This window comes from Puma concolor, chromosome D4, assembly GCF_028749965.1.
Source record: "Puma concolor isolate L17-30 chromosome D4, mPumCon1.1.hap2, whole genome shotgun sequence".
Taxonomy (NCBI): domain Eukaryota; kingdom Metazoa; phylum Chordata; class Mammalia; order Carnivora; family Felidae; genus Puma; species Puma concolor.
Window position 1 is genome coordinate 66647483 of NC_141679.1, and position 22141 is coordinate 66669623.

Consider the following 22141-nt stretch of genomic DNA (forward strand, 5'->3'; position numbering starts at 1 on the left):
TAGAGAGAAAATAAAGCTCAGTTTCAATTTTTTATTGACATTTAACTATCAGTTTAAATTGTTTACATTCTTTTAACCTAAATTTCCTTCCTCATTGAAGAGTGGGAATAGAACATTCTAATTCATGGTAGTATCCTGGGAAGCACATTAGATATTTGAAAATATAATACAAATGAAGATGCTTTATGCTATTTATCATGGGAAGTTTTCAGATAAGATGAGAAAAGAAAAAACAATACTTATTAAAGACTATTTTTCTGTATTAGTCTTAAAATCTTCCAATACTGTGGTAATGTAGATGGTGAGATACAGTTCCTATTCGAGTTGCATGACAACAAGAATATACCAGTTACATGATATAATTGGATCTAACTACATTTTCCCTGGAGTATGGGAAAGTTTTTAATCCTCCTAACATGTTTACATTCCTGACATTAGTTTGTTGCAAATATTGGACCCTTCCATAGCTTGCCCCCAAAAGAATTTAAATTGCCTTGCTGAGCAAATGGCTGGTCTTTGGGAGGATGTTTCTGGAAATCAAAATGCAGAGACACACTTAGATAAGTACAAAGGTTGGCCTTAAGAATCTATGGGTCATTTTAGTTATTTTTTCTGATATTGAACTAGAAGTGGCCTGAGAGTGAGAAGATTTTATAGATTTTTTTAAACGTTTTATTTATTTTTGAGACAGAGAGAGACAGAGCATGAACGGGGCAGGGACAGAGAGAGAGGAAGACACAGAATCGGAAGCAGGCTCCAGGCTCTGAGCCATCAGCCCAGAGCCCCGACGCGGCGCTCGAACTCGCAGACCACGAGATCGTGACCTGAGCTGAAGTCGGATGCTTAACGACTGAGCCACCCAGGCGCCCCGAGAATATTTTAAATAAACTCATCTATCAATTTTATCAGAGGAATAAACTACTGGTATGTCAAAACTTGAAGAAAATAATTACAGCATCCTGTTTGCTATCTAAATCTCACTAACGTCTCCTCACTTTATCCTGAAAATTGTTACATAAAATAGCATTACTTGAGGCTGTAAAGCAAAGCAGCTATTAAGGAAGAAGACTGAACTCAGATCAAGAAAGGAAGCCACTCCTCAAGCTTAGAGGTACATATATAAATGACATTATATTCCAACTTCTCTTGTAAATATTGTTTTCAAATTATTGGTAATATATCAATTTTATATGCTTTAACTGGATATATCTAATTTTTCCATCTGTCAAGCTTTCATCATTTAGTGTCATATGGCTTTCCATTAAATTTGAGACCATTGCTGAATAATTTTCACAACAAAGCTCTTAGGTAGGAATTGGCCTCATTTAAAGAAGGAAAAAAGGAGATTCCAAATCTAGGCACTCTAAAATAAAATTCAGTCTTCTTTTGCCTCTTCAAAAACATTTGTTCTTCCTTCCCGCCCTTTCTTCCCCACAGCAGATAGAATGAGAATGTTAGATTCCTCCATTGGGTGTTAAGACAGCATTGCAGAACAGGTGCACTGCACCAAGCCATTTGAGTATTATTATTGGACCTATAATCTGCTGAAAAAATTATTTCTCTGTCCCAAATGTGTGGAATTTCAATGCAATTATTTGACCATCTTCCATAGTTGCTATGACTACCATATTTTAAAAAATATTTTAAAATAGTTGAGATATCGGGGCGCCTGGGTGGCGCAGTCGGTTAAGCGTCCGACTTCAGCCAGGTCACGATCTCGCGGTCCGTGAGTTGGAGCCCCGCGTCAGGCTCTGGGCTGATGGCTCGGAGCCTGGAGCCTGCTTCCGATTCTGTGTCTCCCTCTCTCTCTGCTCCTCCCCTGTTCATGCTATGCCTCTCTCTGTCCCAAAAATAAATTAAAAACGTTGAAAAAAAAAATAGTTGAGATATCATATCACCTGTATTTCAAAATAATTGTTGAATTCAAAATAATTAAGACAAAAAATATGATTCCTGGGGTGCCTGGGTGGCTCAGTCAGTTAAGCATCTGACTTTAGCTCAGGTCATAATCTCACAGCTGAGTTTGAGCCCTGCAAAGGGCTCTCTGCTGTCAGCGCAGAGACCACTTCGGATCCTCTGTCCTCCTCTATCTGTCCCTCCCCAGCTCACGTGTACTCTCCCTCACTCTCTCAAAAATGAATAAACATTTAAAAATGCACGTGATTCCTATATCTCACTCTGTATAAATAAATGTACACCACCTCTTCCATTAACCCTTTGTGGAAAATCCTTGGGTCAGGATCACTGTAATCAGCACCTCTTTATCCTAATGCCCCTAAGTCCCAACAGTGAACTTTGACTTGAGAATAAAGTGTGTGGGCGCAAAAATCTGCCACTGCCCTTTATCTCTGTCTTGTTTTGATTACTACTGATTTGGATTAATCTTGGCAAAAAATAATGTCCCAGAAAAAAAAATCTGAGCATCTATTCCATCTATTCCTACACTGTGCTAAGTACTTCAATTTGTAGCAGAAATTCAGCCTGTGAATCAAATCTGTGGTTGTAATATTCTCAATGTGTCTGTCATTCTGCTTGGATTCCAAGTTTACTTAAATTAGCCTCTCTCTAATTAGCACTAAAACCAATAAGATTAACATAGAACACATTTCCCTGTCTGAGATAATACAGTGTTTCTGAGAGTCTGAGCTTTATAGCCAGACAATGTTTGCTTCCTACACATAGTTAATTAGATACAGAACACTAATTAAGTCATGTACCTTCTCTCAGTATTGTTTTCCTGTTTCTAAAATGAAAAGGCAATAGCTTAGGACAATTCTTTTGAAGCTTCAAAATTATAAAATCATAAAAGAAAAAAATTAAGTTGTTTAACAAATACTGAAATATTTTTTATAAAGAACTATCCTTTAGCTTTGTGAAAAATAGATGTTATAATGATTTCATTTGCTCACCATCATGCCATCACCACCAGCCCTAGTTATATTGCCTAGCACACACAAGGCTACTGCTATTTTTGTGTTGAATGAATTAGTGAATAAGCATTTGGATATTATATTCAGCTTGCAAAGTGCTTTCACTATATCATATCATTGGATTATCTCATTAAATGTATGAAAAAACATAGAATCTGAAAAGTAGTGTAGCACTCACCTACCTAGCATGTGAATTGGGTGTCCTAAGAATGTAATTTTGAGTCTCATTCTCTTTTAATTGCAACGAATTATGACCCAAGGAAGAATCAAATGTGTTTTAAGTTCCTACTCTATAACATAAACTTAGCACATGTGATCAGTTAAACTCAGACAATGCTGCCCCAATATATGTGAGCATACAGTTGCTGAAAGAAGTTAGAAAATTAGCATAATGTCACAGAGTTCATAAGAGATGCAGCTAAGATTTCTTTCAGCTCATGTACATTTGACTACCATTGCTTACAGTGTCCAACATATCCTGGGGCAGCTAAGGGAAAACTGAAGACAAAGCAAATATGTCCTTTTTCACCCAGTGAAATACCTTAATAAACACTTCTCCTGGAAGAGAAATTTTCTAAGGGTGGGGAAGAAATCTCTTTTTTTAAAAAAAGACATGAAGAGCAGAAGGGACGGGTTCCTATGACCCCCAGGAAATCAATCTTTTGACTTATTAACTGGGATGTTTTACTTTTCCTCTGGGTATCTGTTGAAGTGCCCTTCATACTCAGAAATGGGAAAAAAAACAACCTGGAAAACCCAGGCAGAATGAGGCAGTTGTTATTATTTTTGTTAGTTTAATAACTAAAACAATTGGTTAATACCTGGTTGTGAAAGACCCAACAGAGCATTGGTTTCACCTCAAAGGGAGGCTAGATACACTTTAATTTTCACACACTATTATAGGACCAAGCTAAGAACCTGGAGGAAATGGCAGGATTGTGTTTTTGCCAAGGGAAATAAAACTTTATAATACCAACTTGACCTAAAATGAACTCTTGTGTTTCTAATTCCAAAAGAAGATTTATTTTGAGTCAGGTTCTCTATAAGCTGAAGGAGAGGAGACAATCAATGATTGCCTTGAAAAACAATGATTACAAACCTACAAACCACACAGGTCACAGTTCAATATTAGTAAGAAAGTACATGATCCTGAAGAATGCCTCTAATTAAATTTTTTTTCTGTGTTTTCATCCTTAACATCACCTGGACAAAATTCCAAAGGTTCCTAATTGCCTGGAGAATAGATTTTAATTCCTTAACGCTACATTTAATATACCACACAAAATGGCAAATCTTCCTTCCTTTTAAAAATATTTTTCTGACTACTGTACCATGATACATTGTTTTCTTGCCTAGAAGCCCCACTGACACATTTTGCCTCATCCTGTTACCTAAGACTCTTTCCCCTCGGCTCAACAAGGCCAAATTCAAGTGACAAGATATCCCTAGCTCTTTCTCAGATGATCTCCCCTTCTTTGAAATCTGTTTGTACTTTCTTTTGTCGTTTGAATAAAACATGTATAATGATTCAGGCTTCCCCCAAGGAAAGCTGCTGGTTTCCTACCAAGTGCTGGTTTCACTACATTGCCATACTGTGGTGGTGTGGTGTGGTGTGGTGTGGTGTGGTGTGGTGTGGTGTGGTGTGGTGTGGAGTGGTGTGGTGTGGTTTTATCAAGGTCCACATTCTGTTCTTTTCCCCCGTACACTCAAAATTGTTGGTTAGAACAGGATGAGTCTGTATCTCATTCACAGAGGTTGATTCACATTCATTCACAGGTACTATTATGAAGTAGAGTACTACACTTTACAATGAGAAATAGAGTGGTGGGGTGCCTGGATGGCTCAGTCAGTTGAGTGTCCCACTCTTGATTTTGCCTCAGGTCGTGATCCCAGTGTCGTGGAATGGAGCCTTGCATGGGGTTGGGGGTGCTCAATGTGGAGCCTGCTTAAGATTCTCTTTCTCTCTCCCTCTGCTCCTTTTCCCAGCTAACATGTACACTCATTCTCTCTCTCTCAAATAATAATAATATTATAATAATAAAGAAATAGAATAGCCAATTCTTTTGGAGAGCAGCCACCTAATTCCTCTGCTTAGTCCACTTATTCCTTCTACACAGTGACCTGGATGCCCAGTTTCTCAGTATCATCAGAAGGGAAACACTGAGGGGCGCCTGGGTGACTGTCTCATGGTTCATGAGTTTGAGCCCCCACTGGGCTCCACACTGAGTAAACCAACCAACCAACCAACCAACCAACCAACCAACCAACCAATAAATAAGCTTAACAAAAAAGAAGAGCAACACTGAACCAAATCAAGGGAGTTATTGATATGAATAGCATATTTAGTGGAATCAGGCTAATACAAACTCCACATTCATTTATCTCTACATTAAGGATAACCTTTCCAACAGGACCACAAGACTTGGAACCATTTTATGCCTGACTTTTCTTTAGCTAGATTTAAAACGTTATTTTGCAAAATGTCTGATCTAACTAAACTTTAACCCATTTTTTTCTTTTAAATGCCTTATTTTTTCCCCCAATCCATTGTGTGTTGTTTTTTATGGAGTCAGAAGTCAATTTTCCTTTGTTCTTACATTTATGATAGTCCACTATTCTAAAACTACATTAAATTTTTTTGTCTTAATTCTTTTTTGAGACAGAAAGAGGGAAAGAGGAGGGGAGAGAGGCAGAGAGAGAGAGAGAGAGAGAGAGAGAGAGAGAGAGAGAGAATCTTAAGCAGGCTCCACACCCAGCATGGAGCCCAACATGGGGCTTGATCTCATGACCATGAGATCATAACCTGAGCCATAATCAAGTCAGATGCTTAGCTGACTGAGCCACCCAGGTGCCCCTAAAACTATATTTTTATCAGAGCTCCTTCACTAGCATATGTCCTATATTGCTCTCTATGATTTTTATGTGTTTTTGTTTCCTTTTAAACTTAGACTTTAGTTACTCATATTCCTTTGTATTTATTTTATATTCCTCCGTACATTATTTCCAGTCTTTACAAACCTCCTACATCTCCCATAATCACTGATTCTACTAAGCACTTATGTGTTTGATTTGTCCCTTAAAATACATGTACCTTGTAAGGTACATATTTTAAATTTCTATGTAAATTTTATTGTGTTATAAATGACAGTATTGCTTACTTTTTAAACACTTCTTCCAGGATCTATTTATGTTGCTGTATGGACATCTAGTTAATTTGCTTCTCATTTCTGCAAAGTGCTCCATATGGCATGCTCTCATGTGGTAGAACCATTACTCTTATGATGGGCGTCCAGTTTGCCTCCAAACTCCTTTTGTCACAAACCATGCAATGCTGAGCATCCTCATGCTTGTGTCCTTATAGTCCTGGGCAAAAACATATCTGGGTCATCTTCCCAGGACTAGAATCACTGAGTCCTACCCGATTTTAATAGAACCAGAGAGTTTTCAGTATACCAGTGTACGCTCCCAACAGAATTCTACCTCCCCACATCTTGACAACTTTTAGTATCATCTACTTTGGTAATGAACATGAACGATATCGCATGGCTGTTTTAATGAGCATTTTTCAGATTTGCGAAGCATGAGATTTCTCCATATATTCATCAGTCATTTAGGAAATCTCTTCCATAAATGACTAATTCATGTCATTTCACCAATTTTCCATTGGTTTAAAGCTTTATCTTTTGGGTTAACAAAAGAGGTTTTTATTTTTGCGTTTTTTTCTTTTTTTCCCCTTTTTGTATATTCCATCAAGAGGGTTACTTGTGACAAGTTAGTAGTGTATTCAGTTAGATAGCGTAACTATCTTCTGCAGTCTGTTAACTTTATCTCTGAGGTCCTTCATTGGATTAAGTCTACCAAGTTTTGCTTCATAGTTTATGCTACTTGGATTTTGTTTTAAAAGTGTTTTTCCTCCACTATAAGTTTACAAAGATTCTCTATATTGCCTTTTATTAATTTTGTAATTTCTCTTTTTCACATTTAAATTGTTAATTCTTCTGTTTTCCACTTTTACGTATGGTAATCCCAGGATCTAATTTTTATCTTTTATCCATATCTAAAGATATTTTCCTAACATGATCTACTAAGCCATCCCTTCTTGACTACTTTGGGTTGACAGTTTTATGATTTATCAAATTCCTATATACTAGTGTCTGTATCTGAGATTTCTTTTCCAACGGACTACTTAAATGTCCTTGATCCATTATCATAATATTTTTATTACTGTAGCTTTGCAGTATGTTTCAAATATGGACACTCCCCTTATTTTTCGTTGTAAAATTAACTGTGTTTTTATTCTTCCACATAAATTTTAGGATGAATACTCCCATTCCTCAAAAAAGTTCAGCTACATTTTTGTATATATTTAATTGAGTGTAGAGACTAATTTGGGAGAAAATGGCAGCCTTACATTTTTATTCCATATATTAACATGCTATACTTTTTCAATTCCTTACATCTGCTATGCTCTTTATTATAATTTTTAGATCATTTCTGTAAAGGTTCTGTGCATGCTTTATTAGGTCAAAACCCAGATGTTTTATATTTTTTGTTAATCTTATTATATTTATTTTTATTATATTTGCTAATCATTCATTATTACCATAAAGAGGACTACTAATTTTTCCATTGATCTTACTTTCAGAAGTCTAATTTTTCTCATTATTTCTTATAAATTTGTTAGTATCATTTTGTTGCCACTTCTTTTTTTAATTTATTTATTTTGAGAGAGAGGGCAGGGGAGGATCAGAGAGAGAGGGTGAACGTGAATCCCAAGCAGGCTCCTCACTGTCAGGGCAGAGCTGGACATGGGACTCGAACTCGCAAACTGTGAGATCATGAGCTGAGCAGAAATCAAGGATGGGATGCTTAACTGACTGAGCCACTCAGGAGCCCCTTTTTGTTGCTACTTCTGCCATTTTCTTACCTTATTATTTTGACCAGGACTATCAAGTCCATGTAAGAGTGGGAATCTTTTATCTTATTACAGATAATGAAAATGTATAATAAACTGCCTTAATTATTAGTGACTAATTTTTATAGGTTCTTGGCATATAGTTTTCTTTCAAGATTAAGAAGTTATCCTATGTTTGTGGAACTTCAAATAGTTAATATGAAATTATGAATTGGCCTCCACCAAATTTATTTCCTGCATCTCTTGAAATAATTAATTTTAATTTTCTTTCATCTATTTATATCATGATTTATTTGTGATGTTTACCAAATGTTTAAGGAAGGAAAATCTATATATCATACAATAATAATCCCTCCTTCCATGGATTGTTATGAATAAAAGCATTTAGATATGTATCTGACATTGAGTAATCAATACATAAATTCCTATTTTATTATTATCATTTCTAATAAAACTATTAAATGCAGATTATTATTATATCTAAGTCATTACATAGGTGATTTTAAAACTATGCCCTTTGGAATCCTCTTAAATTTTTTTTTCTTTAATGTTTAGTTTTGAGAGAGACAGAGAAAGAGAGAGAGACAGAGTGTGAGCAGGGGAACGGCAGAAAGAGAGGGAGACACAGAATCCGAAGCAGGCTCCAGGCTCTGAGCTTCAGAACAGTTCAAACCCAAAACCATGAGATCATGACCTAATGAGGGGCTCGAACCCACCAACCATGAGATCATGACATGAGCTGAAGTCGGATGCTTAACTAACTGAGCCACCCAGGTGCCCCTGGGATCCTCTGAAACCAAACTGAAGGAGGAAATGTAAATAAGGAACTAAATGAATAGTACTGTCTTCTCTGGCAAACCAGTATAACTTCAATCAGAGAAAATTGCTTGTTTGCTTTACATATTATGCTTCTGTATAAATTTGATTTGCTAAAAAACAATGGCTACGTATCACTGGTTTAGTTAAATGTGTACATTTTGAATGAAAGCACTATTATTACAGTTGATCCCTAAGTGATAGTCCTTGCATGAGGTGAAAATAAACAAATTAAGAGGAATCTACAATCTACATTATATTTACTCATGATAAAAATGGCTTTGTAAGCACTTTTAATTTCTCTTTATTTAAGAATTTTTTTTAAATATTTATTTTATTTTTAGGAGAGAGAGAGCAGGGGAGGGCCAGAGAGAGAGTAAGACAGAGGTTCTGGAGCAGGTTCTGTGCGGACAGCAGAGAGCCGGATGTGGGGCTTGAATTCATGAACTGCGAGATCATGACCTGAACTGAATTTGAATGCTTAACCGACTGAGCCACCCAGTCGCCCTCAATTTCTTTCTATTAAAGAAAATCATTTATTTAAACACATACTTCATTATCATATTAAGGTAGATACTGTAGCAATATAAAGATACGTCCATCCAATGAGACGGCTGTGCTCAAGGAGGCTATGTGCAGATAGGTAATACTACTTATTACCACCAGCAGCCAAAATGAGGTGTAAAAAGGGATATGATTATATAGGACCACATTATGACTTTGACTGGCCCTTTCTTCCATGAAATAATATTAAAAGTTGTATTTTACATCTGCTTTCATATAAAGATAAATATACTAATATTATGTACTAAAGCTTAAAAACTCAGTTTTTTTCAGATTTTAAAAGAAAAACATTTTCATAGGTTTCTAACAGTATGATAGGCCTACTATGCCTACCGGATACATTGGTCCTGCAGCCATGAGTCAAGAATTCAAATACATATACAATCCTATCAGGTATTATAAGTGGTTGAGATCAACTGAGAATAACATATTTACTGGCAACTAATATTCACCTCCAGTGACCAGCAGGTAAGGGAGATAGGAGGGTAATCTGGTGTCATGGAGAACATGCTTCAAATAAGAATGGGCAAGTTGTAATTGAGCTCCATCAGGGAACTAGGTGTAATGTTTTTAAATATTATAATTTATTTGAAGACAGGCTGAAAATGTAGATTTTTTATACCATATCTTCTGCATGTAAAATATTGACCTCTAATTCAAAACTTAAAACACTGCAGAAAAGACTGTCAATCAAACTACATCTCTCTACTGCATCCAGACTATAGACACTAAATTGGTGTGCAGTCAGTATGTTAAGAGGCAGAACTAGTAGGAACAGCCATAATCTGGTTTGGGATCCAAATGTCCTATAATCAAATGTACTCTCTCTTAACCCTGAGATGATCAGGTTAGGATTCTGCTCTAGTGGCCTGAGTTTAGAGTGAGAAAGATGCCCCAGAGTTATATTGTTATACCCAAATATAGAACTGCAGTGACACAGAATATGATTCTTAAAAGAGGTAGCTCTTGTAGATACTGTATTAACAAATTTCTATCCTATCATCCATAGAGTGCTATTGGAGAAGGGATATATGTAATATGGAAAGGACCAATGATTCCATGCTGACAGAATTTGTCCTTGTTGGGCTTTCTGCCCACCCAAAGCTCCAGACAGTTTTCTTTGCGCTAGTTTTGTGGATGTACCTGATGATCCTTCTGGGAAATGGAATCCTTATCTCAGTAATCATCTGTGATTCTCACTTGCACACCCCCATGTATTTCTTCCTCTGTAATCTTTCCTTCCTGGACATTTGTTACACAAGCTCCTCTGTCCCACTAATTCTTGACAGTTTTCTGACAGGAAGGAAAAGGGTTTCCTTCTCTGGGTGCATGGTGCAAATGTTTCTCTCCTTTGCCATGGGGGCCACAGAGTGTGTGCTTCTAGGTATGATGGCACTCGACCGCTATGTAGCCATCTGCTACCCACTGAGATACTCTGTCATCATGAGCAAAAATGCCTACCTGCCCATGGCAGCTGGATCCTGGGTCACTGGGCTTGTGGACTCAGTGGTGCAGACATCTCTCGCAATGCAGTTACCATTCTGTACTAGTAATGTCATTAACCATTTTGTCTGTGAAATTCTAGCTATCCTAAAACTGGCTTGTGCTGATATTTCAATCAATGTGATCAGCATGGCAGGGTCAAATCTGATTGTTCTGGTTATTCCACTGCTAGTAATTTCTATATCTTACATTTTTATTGTCACCACTATATTGGGGATCCCCTCCACCAAAGGAAAACGTAAGGCCTTCTCCACCTGCTCCGCCCACCTAACAGTAGTGATTATATTCTATGGAACTATCTTCTTCATGTACGCAAAGCCCAAGTCTAAAAGTTCTGTTGATGCTGATAATCAAGACATCATTGAGGCCCTCATCTCTCTCTTCTATGGAGTAATGGCCCCCATGCTCAATCCTCTCATCTATAGTCTGAGGAACAAGGATGTAAAGGCTGCAGTGAAGAACATGGTGGGTAGAAAAAACTCTGATGGAATCTGAGTACAGATTTACACTATGTGACTCAGTATCCAAAGCTGCTGCAGACACAAAATTTGAAAAGAGAACATTACTATGTGAAAACAAATTCACCATGTGGCATTCAAAATCATCTGACAGAAATATTTTGGTGGATGTTGTTACTATTAGCTTTTTGTTTTAACTGCAGAAATAAAACATGCTTGTGGTTTTAAAAAATACTATTATGTAAATGCAAAATGTGAAAATCTCTTAGGAATCCCCAGCAAAATATAGTCACTCTTAAACATTTAGAAAATAATACAGGCAAAAGGTAGACTAAAATCACTTGACATTAATATAACACTGTGTTAACTAACTGGGATTAAAGTAAAAAATTAAAGAAAAAACAATACTGAAACAGAAATATGTAATAAAGAAGTAAACATTCAGTAAAAAAAAAGTGTACTAAAAATATTCTGTAACCTAAAATAAGTACACTTTTAATTAATTATGCAAAAGGAATATTAATTGGCACATGGCATATTATATATTGATTTTTAATTTATTCATTTGTTACTGTCTGTGTCCATTATATAAGCTCACTGAGAGTAAAAACTTGTTTGTTTATTACCCTGTAGCATCCCAAAGACCAGAATAGAGCCTGGCACATAACAGATGCTCAATATATATAGTTACTTATTTTAATAAATAAATGAACTGTATCTTGTTTAAGAGTAGAAATGTGTATCTGTCATATATGACGTAACAAAGGTTATTCAAAAATAAAGCTGATTCAATGTAATATTTTCTAAATAAACTGTATTGGCTTTGTTAAAATATTACCTTTTATTTTCTATGTGATGTGTATTATAATGTAGAGGAAGAGGTTTTTTTAACTAGCTACCATAACTTTTCTGGATTTGGTACATAATGAGTCTAAAGTAACTAATAGAGTCCCTTGGGAATGCATCCTAAGTTTTAACAGAATAAAATAGAGGTGATGTGGTAGCACAGTTCCTCTTGGACTTTGACAAGAGACCAGGTTGCAATGAGAACTTCTTTCCTACTCTGCACTGGAACACATAGTTCCCAAGCAGTAGGAGAACTAGACAGAACTGGTAATTAACAAAAGTTTCAATAAAAAGATAAGACATAGCAAAAGGAAAGGAGTCAAGTCGCTCAATAAACTACAGAGCTATAGAGTTTTGGTGTTGAAAAGACAAAGACGGCCCAAAACTGAGAGGATCTCTATTGACTGAAGAGTGCAGCCGTGTGGGGCAGTGCCAGTGTGAGTACAGAAGCCCCATTTCCATTGAAGCAATTGAGTGAGATATGTCAATAGAAGAAAGCACTCCTTTTATCTAGCCCTTTGAAGAGTCTATGGGATTTGAAATATAGAACACAAATCTAAAGTAAGACTATAACTACTTTTAAACTCTAAGAGTAAGCCCATAATATCTTCCTTTCCTGTTAATGGGTAATTAATGTTACTTCAGAAGATTAATTCATTCATAGTGCTAAATAGTGCCTGGAATATCCTAAACATCCAATAAGCATTAGTTGTTTTATTATTACTAGTGTTGAGTGAACTTTAATAGGTCAGAAAGCTTTGAGCAAGTGCAAATTTTTCATCCTTATTTTTTATGGAGGAATTTTAATGCCATTAAACCATTGTCTCTCAACTTCAAATCCACTTTTCTATGCTCTGTTTTGTGAATTAGGACTGGGTCACTGAAAACCACTTTCTCCTCTGCTAGCTAGCTTTTTTTTTTTTTCTTTTTACGTAGGCTCCACGCTGAGCATGGAGACCAATGCAAGGATTGAACTCACAACCCTGAGATCAAGACCTGAGCTGAACTAAAGTGTCCGATGCTTAACTGACTGAGCCAACCCAGAGCCCCTGCTAGCTAGTTTCTGTTAAATTCTTGCTAAAGAGTTACTGGAGAATGGGAGGCTGGCTGATGACAAGAGCCTTGAGTTTCCCTACTCTTTTCTTCCTGTCAGCATCATTCCAGATAGGGTTCTTCACCATGACAATGGCAGCTCCTTAGCTGCTTCCAATATTGGTTTCAGTTTTCATTTCTCCTCTATAACCAAGAATCAGCAGCTTACGAGTGCCACCTCCTCAGAGGTTTGAATCTGTCACTCAGCTTTTACTTTCAGTAAATGAATACTCATGAGTCAAGTGTTCAGTCTAGGTATCTTTAAGAGCAGTAAAATATGCAATTCTCTGCTTGAGAAATGTAGTGAATTAGAGCATAAATAGTGTATTTGGTCAGACTATGATTCCCATACACAAATAAATAACAGAAGGTACTGAGCAAGACATTTGTATTTCTTCTGCAGTTGCCTTCTTGTTTCTAAAATGTAGATTACTATGAAGGTCTCTTTAGTATATTCTAAAATAACATAGTAAAAGTCATATACTCATATGAAAGGAGAACATTGAGTGGTTCACCAACCCTAAATACTTGTGAGAAAGGATAAACTTAGAACTTTGAGAAAAATAAAAGTATAACTTTTTTTTCCCCACTAATACATGTCTAGCACCCACCTAAGCTTTATGTCTGGCATAGTACACTATTTCTATAAACTTATTAAATTAATGCAGAAGTAAGTAAATATCAGAATGAAAAAAAAAACAATTTCAAGAGGACACATATAGTTTCCAAATTCTTTATCAAGATCATACTATTGGGTCCTCAGGATAACTCTTTAATGATCTAATATTTCTCCAACTGTACAGAAGAAAAATATTAGATCCAGAAATGTAGAAATATCTGCAGCCACAACCAGAATGTGAGAGAGAAGTCTTTGATTTGAACAACAGAATTAACAAGCTTAACAAGCCAACTACAATGGCATACACATTCTTCTAAAGCACATATAGAACATATACAAAATTTGATATTTTATTAGACCAAAAGTAAAAATCAACAAATTTCAAAGAAATTATATTGAAAAGTCTATATTCTGGAAAGACCCCAAATCTGTATCAACTAATGAATGGATAAATAAGATATATATATATATATATATATATATATAATGGAATACTACCCAGCCATCAGAAAGAATAAAATTTTGCCATTTGCAACAACATGGATGCAACTGGAGCGTATTATGCTAAGTGAAATAAGTCAGTCAGAAAGAAAAATATGATTTCACTCATATGTGGAATTTAAGAAACAAAATAAATGAGCAAAGGGGAAAGTAAGAGAGGCAAAACCTCTTCCACCTCGCCCACAGCAACTTCTTATTCAACACGTCTCTGGAGGCAAGGGAAACAAAAGCAAAAATGAACAATTGGGACCTCATCAAAATAAAAAGCTTCCACACAGTGAAGGAAACAATCAGCAACACTAAAAGGCAACCGACAGAATGGGAGAAGATATTTGCAAATGACATAACAGATAAAGGGTTAGTATCCAAAATCTGTAAAGAACTTATCAAACTCAACACCCAAAAAAACAAACAATCCAGTGAAGAAATGGGCAAAAGACATGAATAGACACTTCTCCAAAGAAGACATCCAGATGGCCAACCAACACATGAAAAAATGCTCCGCATCACTCATCATCAGGGAAATACAAATCAAAACCACAATCAGATACCACCTTACACCTGTCAGAATGGCTAACATTAACAACTCAGGCAACAACAGATGTTGGCAAGGATGCGGAGAAGGAGGATCTCTTTGCATTGTTGGTGGGAATGCAAGCTGGTGCAACCACTCTGGAAAAGAGTATGGAGGTTCCTCAAAAAACTAAAAATGGAACTACCCTACTACCCAGCAATTGCACTACTAGGCATTTATCCACGGATACAGGTGTGCTGTTTTGAAGGGACAAATGCACCCCCATGTTTATAGCAGCACTATCAACAATAGTCAAAGTAAGGAAAGAGCCCAAGTGTCCATCGATGGATGAATGGATAAGGAAGATGTGGTATATATATATATATATATATATATATATATATATATATACACACAATGGAGTATTTCTCAGCAATCATAAAGAATGAAATCTTGCCATTTGCAACTACGTGGGTGGAACTGGAGGGTATTATGCTAAGTGAAATTAGTCAGTCAGAGAAAGACAAAAATCATATGACTTCACTCATATGAGGACTTTAAGAGACAAAACAGATGAACATAAGGGAAGGGAAACAAAAATAATATAAAAGCAGGGAGGGAGACAAAACAGGAGAGACTCATAAATATGGAGAACAAAATGAGGGTTACTGGGGGGGAGGTTGTGGAGGGGGGATGGGCTAAATGGGTAAGGGGCACTAAGGAATCTACTCCTGAAATCATTGTTGCACTATATGCTAACTAATTTGGATGTAAATTTTAAAAAATAAAAAATACAATAAATAATAAAATAAAATTTATCAGATATAGAAAGAGCAGGTTTTTTGAGGGAAAGGTTTATACTTAAATTCTTATAGGAAACTTGGCTAGAGAAAGAAGGAAACAAAAAGAAAAGGAAGATAAGGACATGGAACAATGTAAACAATTTTTAATGCAAAGTCAATGTGCAAGGCATTGTGCTATATATCCACAGGTTATTATTTCTTACTAAATATTCACAATAATCTTGAAAGATATATCTTCTTGTTCCTAATTTATAGATGAAAAGACTAAGACACACAGAAGTTAAGATCATATAGATGCTAAGTGGGAAAACTAGTTTTCAACCACAGTCTTGATTATAAAGACATATATTTTCTTATTTCCTACTAGTCATAAGGGAAATATCTTGAAGTTCAGTTGCTTCTGAATGAGGAAAATTAATTCAAAGATATTAGAGAGCAAGAAGGGTAAGATATTCTAATTGGATTTAGCCTTAGAATTTCCCCAAAGTTGTTAGCTGTATATATAGGTGAATTCAGCAGGTTATGGTGATCAAGCTTTCGATGATTGTGCCAAAGGCAATGAATAAGAGTGGATAATATTTTGACTTTGTCTTGAGCCCAGTATTGCATCATCCTCCTTAGGAACTCAATGCTCCCCATACTTACAGGTAACAGATGATATCACCAGGAACCAAGTGTATTAACCAACCAGAAAACTGCTGAAGAAACCTAAGGTCATGAGTTTTCAGTGTGATGCACTTCAGGGAAGATGAATTTTTAGGGTGTAAGAATTTTTAGTTTATCAAAAAAGGAAGAAACTAATAGACAGCATATGGAATATGCAAACTATTTAGCTTGGAATCTCACCTCCACATCTACCTTACTAATCCTTTAGCCTATGCAGGTAGTTTAACTTCTCTGAACCTCAGTATTTTTCATTTGTCTTAAAGATTAAACGTACCAGCTTATTTACCCACATTTTACAGAGCTTCTCTCACTCTAGAAAAAAGGGTCTTAGTTTGAAAAACCAAGGAGCCAGAGGAATAGGGAGAAGTTCAACTATAACCAGGAATGTGTAGTCCAAGAAAAATTACACAAATTTCCTAGGTCACATAGCTCGGAAGTGGCACAGTGGGGATTAGAGCACAGCTAAACAGACTACAAATTTCATACATTTTTCATCACTCCATCATGTATCTCAGTGTTTCTGGCTGCCAGAAGACCTTCCTATCTATCTCTTTAGAAAATACCAAAGGACACAATTTCCAGCACTATATGACCTCTGATTATGCAAAACATGGGGGATCCAAAGAGGCCAACTGACCTAGGAAGACCTTGTTTCTGTTTTACTTGTTATCTCATAGCCTGGTAATCTCTTCCCATGGGAATATAAAACACAGTCTGATATTTACACCTGAGCAAGAAACTACATCTCAGAGGACATCATTAAAAGTTGACTGACCTACTTCTATCTTATATCAAGGTACAAATAGGTTACATAGGGATGGGATCCCATGTGTTTGCAACAGTCTAAAGTCAAGCTTGTTAAAGTAAGCTTGCAACTTTTTAACAACACTCTTCTGTCCACGGGTTTTCTGGAGGGAATCTGGGACTGTTCCTAGGAGATTCATTTCTCCTCTTTAGTTACAACTAAACAGTAAAGAAAAGAGTATATGAGATCATCATGTGGAAAATTCTAAAGGTGGATTCATCTTATTCTGTGAAGAGAAAGCAGTTCTCTTTGGACTGCCATCAAGAAATCATTAATAAAATATAAGTAAACAAGGTAAAGAATACATATTCTGATAAAAACATTGAATAGAGAGTCAGAAGTGATAAACTTCTAATAGGAAGGGGATATTGAAGCAGATGCTTTTTGTTTAGTCACATAGAATTAAGGAGATTTGCCACAGTCTTCACTCCCTCATATAGCTTTAGACCCCACTTGCTTTACTCAAGTATAATCATTGCAAAGCCATGAAGATATTTGAGTTTGTGACTCCCGAGAGACATGAAATCATATAGATAGTTCACTTTCATCCTGGTAAATTAAGGGCCCATATTATTAATGTTATGATTTTTTTAATATGAAATTTGTCAAATTGGTTTCCATACAACACCCAGTGCTCATCCCAACAGGTGCCCTCCTCAATACCCATCACCCACCCACCTCTCCCTCCCACCCCCCATCAACCCTCAGTTTGTTCTCAGTTTTTAAGAGAATACCATGGGGGAAGGGAAGGAAAAAAAGAAGAAAAAAAAAAGGTTAGAGAGGGAGGGAGCCAAAACATAAGGGACTCTTAATGTTATGATTTTAAAATAGAATGATCTAACTTTTGAAACAAAGAGTACTTTTTCTCCAAGAGTCACATAAATCCAGGAAAACCATAGGACAGGGCACTATAATAGAGAATGTTGAAGCACCTAAAGTGGGATTCAGTAAGTATTAAGAATTTTTTCTAACTCAGAATTTATATAATCTATAATGACATTTAAATATGGCAGAAGTTAAGTGCTCAGCTTAGAACCAGTAAGATGATAAATGGCAAATAAACAAAGAATGATAAATAAAAAAACCATACTAATCAGCACAACTTTGTAACAGGACTGTGCTCATCACATCAATTCAGAATCACTGAGAAACAATCATGACCACCCCCAAAGAGCAACCTGTTCCCTTAGTGATCTTTTGGGAGTTACAAAAACAAACTAGTTGTTCATCTGCAACTAGATATGTGAAATCTATTATAGAAATTTTAATATGCAGAACGCATTTTTTAAAGATTTTTAGTATGGAGAATCCACGATTTGTAAGAGTAGCTATATGATAGATATCCGTGAGATCATCCACTGACAGAATATTTGTACTGAATATAACACAACTGTATTAATATTACATAGTACCCAACAAATAAAAGTGTATCAGCATCTGTCTCTTTGGTATCTGGTAGCCCTGGACACAGGAATCTGCAGTGAGAAGAGAATTGGCCGTGCTCACCTGCCAACTCTTGTGCTCCAGTCATACCCTGCTCTCACCCACTCCCACTCCACACAAAGCTCCAGAAGGAATAAAATGTGCTAACTGGCTACAATTGGAGCACTCAAATATGAACATGGGAATGACAGCCCTGACCCTTGAACGTATGAGTCCTACTTCTTCCAAATGTCTTACATGTAATTTTACAGGAAACTGTGCTGCATGTGAAAGTAAAGAATGTGTAGTCAGATTGTAATATCTTCTGTCTTCTCACTGTCTAGAAAGGAGTCCTCACAAGATATCCAGTTGTGGCCATTTCAAAGTTTAAGAATGAATGTAAAACTAAGCCCTGACAAGAGATGATACTCATTAAAAATATTTAATAAGTAAGGAAGGTACAGGCAACAATTAATCAGAACAGAAATCCAGCTGGAATGTATATTAAGCTATAAGCAGAGTGGAAGTTTGATGTGCATCACATTTTAAGAAGATCCACCATGCTATCTGGAAAATATGTTGAAGAAAGAGTGAAAGCTGCAAGGCCAGTTAGGAACCGTGGCAGAAATGTCATTTTAAGCAGGACCTCATGACTTGTCTGAGCTCTACATTACTCATATTTGTGTCTCCCACAGCTTTTTCGTCTGCCAATGTGCCTGCTGAGTTAAACTGACTTGAATACACTTATCAAGAAAAATATGCCTCCTCTAATTTAGATGAAGTTATCAGAAATCATTTGTCAAGATTTTGTGTAATCAAATTCAATAAGTTATACAATTTTGTCTCACACAAGCAATCTGTATTTTCCCCAACTCATCAAAAAATAGATTCCATTCTTTGGTGGCAGTGATTCACTTTGATGCTCTATTGATTTTTATAGCTTCATATTGAAGCAGAATGATTACATGCCTGTTTTATTTATGAAAACCAATAGAGTGACTACTTGTAGCATCAACATTGGGCAAACTATACTCAGATTCACCAACTCATAATCAAACACAACAAGTTAACTATCTTCTATGGAGTATCTATTAAATACCAAAAAACATGATATGTAGTTTTTATCACATAACAGCCTTACAAGGTAGTTATAATACTCACTTTACAATTCAAGTATCTTACTCAAGGTCAACAAGTTACAAGCCAGGAAACTGAGATCCTAACACATATGTATCCAACTCCAGAGCAAAATTCTTTCTATTATAGAAAAATGCATATTTAAATATTCAACATAATTAAAATAGCAAGCACTTTTATTGAGTACCTACTATGCATCCCTAACTGTGTTAAATTCTTCAAATGCATTGCCTCAGTAATTCTCAGAATAACAACATTCTGAGAGTTTTAACTCCTAACAATATTAGGAGTTTTTAAGTTCCTCATTGTACAGACATGGAACATAGGTCTAGAGAGGTATAGCAACCTCACTAAGGGCATTGAGGTAGTGCTTAACAAACTGGACTGTCCATAACTCCAGAATCCAATGTTCTCAACCACTTTACTCTGTCTCCTAAATGACATAAAAAATGGCATAAAATGCTTTGCTCCTACAGAGTCAGGCAAAACCAGTAACCAGAACATAATACATTAGAGATATCTTTATTTACCACAAAGAGCCTCATAATCCTAAAATAATCTCTTTAGTACTACATGTTCTTAAGTATTTTAATCAAACACATGGAGAATGGCTGAAGGAAGGAACAAAGAATTGTAACCTGGTGCAAGAAAGACTCAGAGGGAGGCAGCTCAAGATGGTGGCATAGGAAGATCCTGAACTCATCTCCTCCCATGGACACTACAAACTTATACCTACATATGAAATAACTCCCTCTGAAAAAGACTTGAAAGCTGAAAACTGAAAACTAAATATATTTTCCACAACAAAGAATAAAAGGTTAAATCAAGATTGGAGAGACAGAGATGTGGTGGCACCAAAAATCTCATCACCACCCTGTCCCTGTGTTAATGACCCACAATCAGGAGGGATATTACAGAGTTTCTCCCTGAGAAGCAAGGGGTTTGTGCCTCACATCAGGCACCTTAACTCTTGGTACCTGCAACAGAGAAATGAGCCCCCACAACATCTGGCCTTGAAAACAAGTGGGGCTTACATCCAGGGGTACCATAGGGCCATATAGGGAACTGATACTGCTCTTAAAAAGCTTATGCACAGAGTCATTCACCCCAGGGCCCAGCACAAAAGCAACAGCTAGAAAATTACCTAGACCATATGTGAAGGAGATTCATTTACTAATCTTAAAGTGTCTGCCAGAGGGGCAGGAGCCTGTTAGAACTCAATCAGGAACAATGGCACTAGTGGGCCTATTTTTGCATTCCCCCTCTACCATGCTAGCACTAGTGCTTACAGGTGCAATTTTTGTGCTCTCCCTCTACCCAGCTAGTGCTGGTGGGTGGGCTCTGCCCCTAGGCCAGCCCAATGCCGGGCCAGAGAAGAAAAGCAAGTACTTGTCTCCCACGCTTCCTTCCACAGCTCTAATAAAACCAGTTGATGTGCATAGCCCACAGAGGGAAAACCCTTTCTGTGCCTGACTCTGGTGACACAGGATTGCATTTCTGGGCCCCATGGGTCTGAAACAACCGGAGAGACAGTTCTTGGCAGGTTATCACCTCCAGAGCACGGCATAGACAGAATACCAAAACACATTCCCAGTCTTCCTGTGAAAAAAAAAGGCCCATTTACTTGTCCTGAAGCTTCAGCCTAAGGAGAAGGCTTCAGGATGACCACACATCTAGAGGGTACAGAAGTACTCTCAGGGAACATAGGCCAGGGAATTCCATCTTTGCATTCCTCCTTGGCCTCACTATAGCTTGCCAGTACCTCCCAGAAAAGAGCTCATATACCTGTTTGGAAACTGTCTCCAGATCACCTGGTCTGAAGGCCAGCAGAGTTTATAAATTTTGTTTCATAGTACTGTATTTATTGCTACCTGTGGGTCTAGATTTCAATCAGCCTGAAACTAGCTGCTGACTGAGATCTTTCCTCTGGAACAATAAGAGGACTTGGCACTCAACAAGAATATCTATCAAGAATAAATCACTTTGCTTAGACATTCACGAAAGTTTGAGAGACAACCAAAGCTAGGGCAAGGTTACACAATGTTTCACCTCCTACGCATGGCCACTCCTTTAAAACTGGGAGAGATAGCTATTTTTCCTAATCCATAGAAACACAGAGAGTCAAGCAAAATGAGGAGAGAGGGGAATATGTTCCAAATGAAAAAGCAAGATAAAACCCCAGAAACAAACTGTAATGAAATAGAGATAAGTAATTACTTGATAAAGAATTCAAAATAATGATCATAAAGATGATCACCAAACTCAGGAGAAGAATGGATGAACATGGTGAGAACTTCAACAAAGAGACAGAGAATCTAAGAAAGTACCAAACAGAAGTCACAGAGGCTAAAGAATGCAATAACTGAACTGAAAAATACACTAGAGATTTTCAACACCAGACTAGATAAAGGAGAAGAAGGAATCAGTGATCTGGAAGACAAGGAAGTGGAACTACCTCAAAAAAGCAGAAAAAGAAAAAGAGTTCTAAGAAGTAAAAATGAGTCAACATCGAACAGAATAACATTCTCATTACAGAGGTACCAAAAGGAG

At 36.7% G+C, this 22141-nt stretch overlaps 1 protein-coding gene and 1 long non-coding RNA gene across 2 annotated transcripts in view; one reads left to right on the top strand and one right to left on the bottom strand.

Moving 5' to 3' along the window:
- The window catches only part of LOC147574954 (uncharacterized), a 641937-nt gene that overhangs the window by 367180 nt on the left and 252616 nt on the right, over nt 1–22141 (bottom strand). The window lies entirely within an intron of this gene.
- Nucleotides 10261–11223, top strand: LOC112871755 (olfactory receptor 13C8). Its single transcript, XM_025934797.2, has one exon. It carries the CDS (start codon nt 10264–10266, stop codon nt 11221–11223), a length of 960 nt encoding a protein of 319 aa, XP_025790582.1. The 5' UTR covers nt 10261–10263.

What these genes read in the sequence shown, in the direction of transcription:
- LOC112871755 (XM_025934797.2), top strand. Translation starts at nt 10,264, where the DNA reads ATGGAAAGGACCAATGATTCCATGCTGACAGAATTTGTCCTTGTTGGG.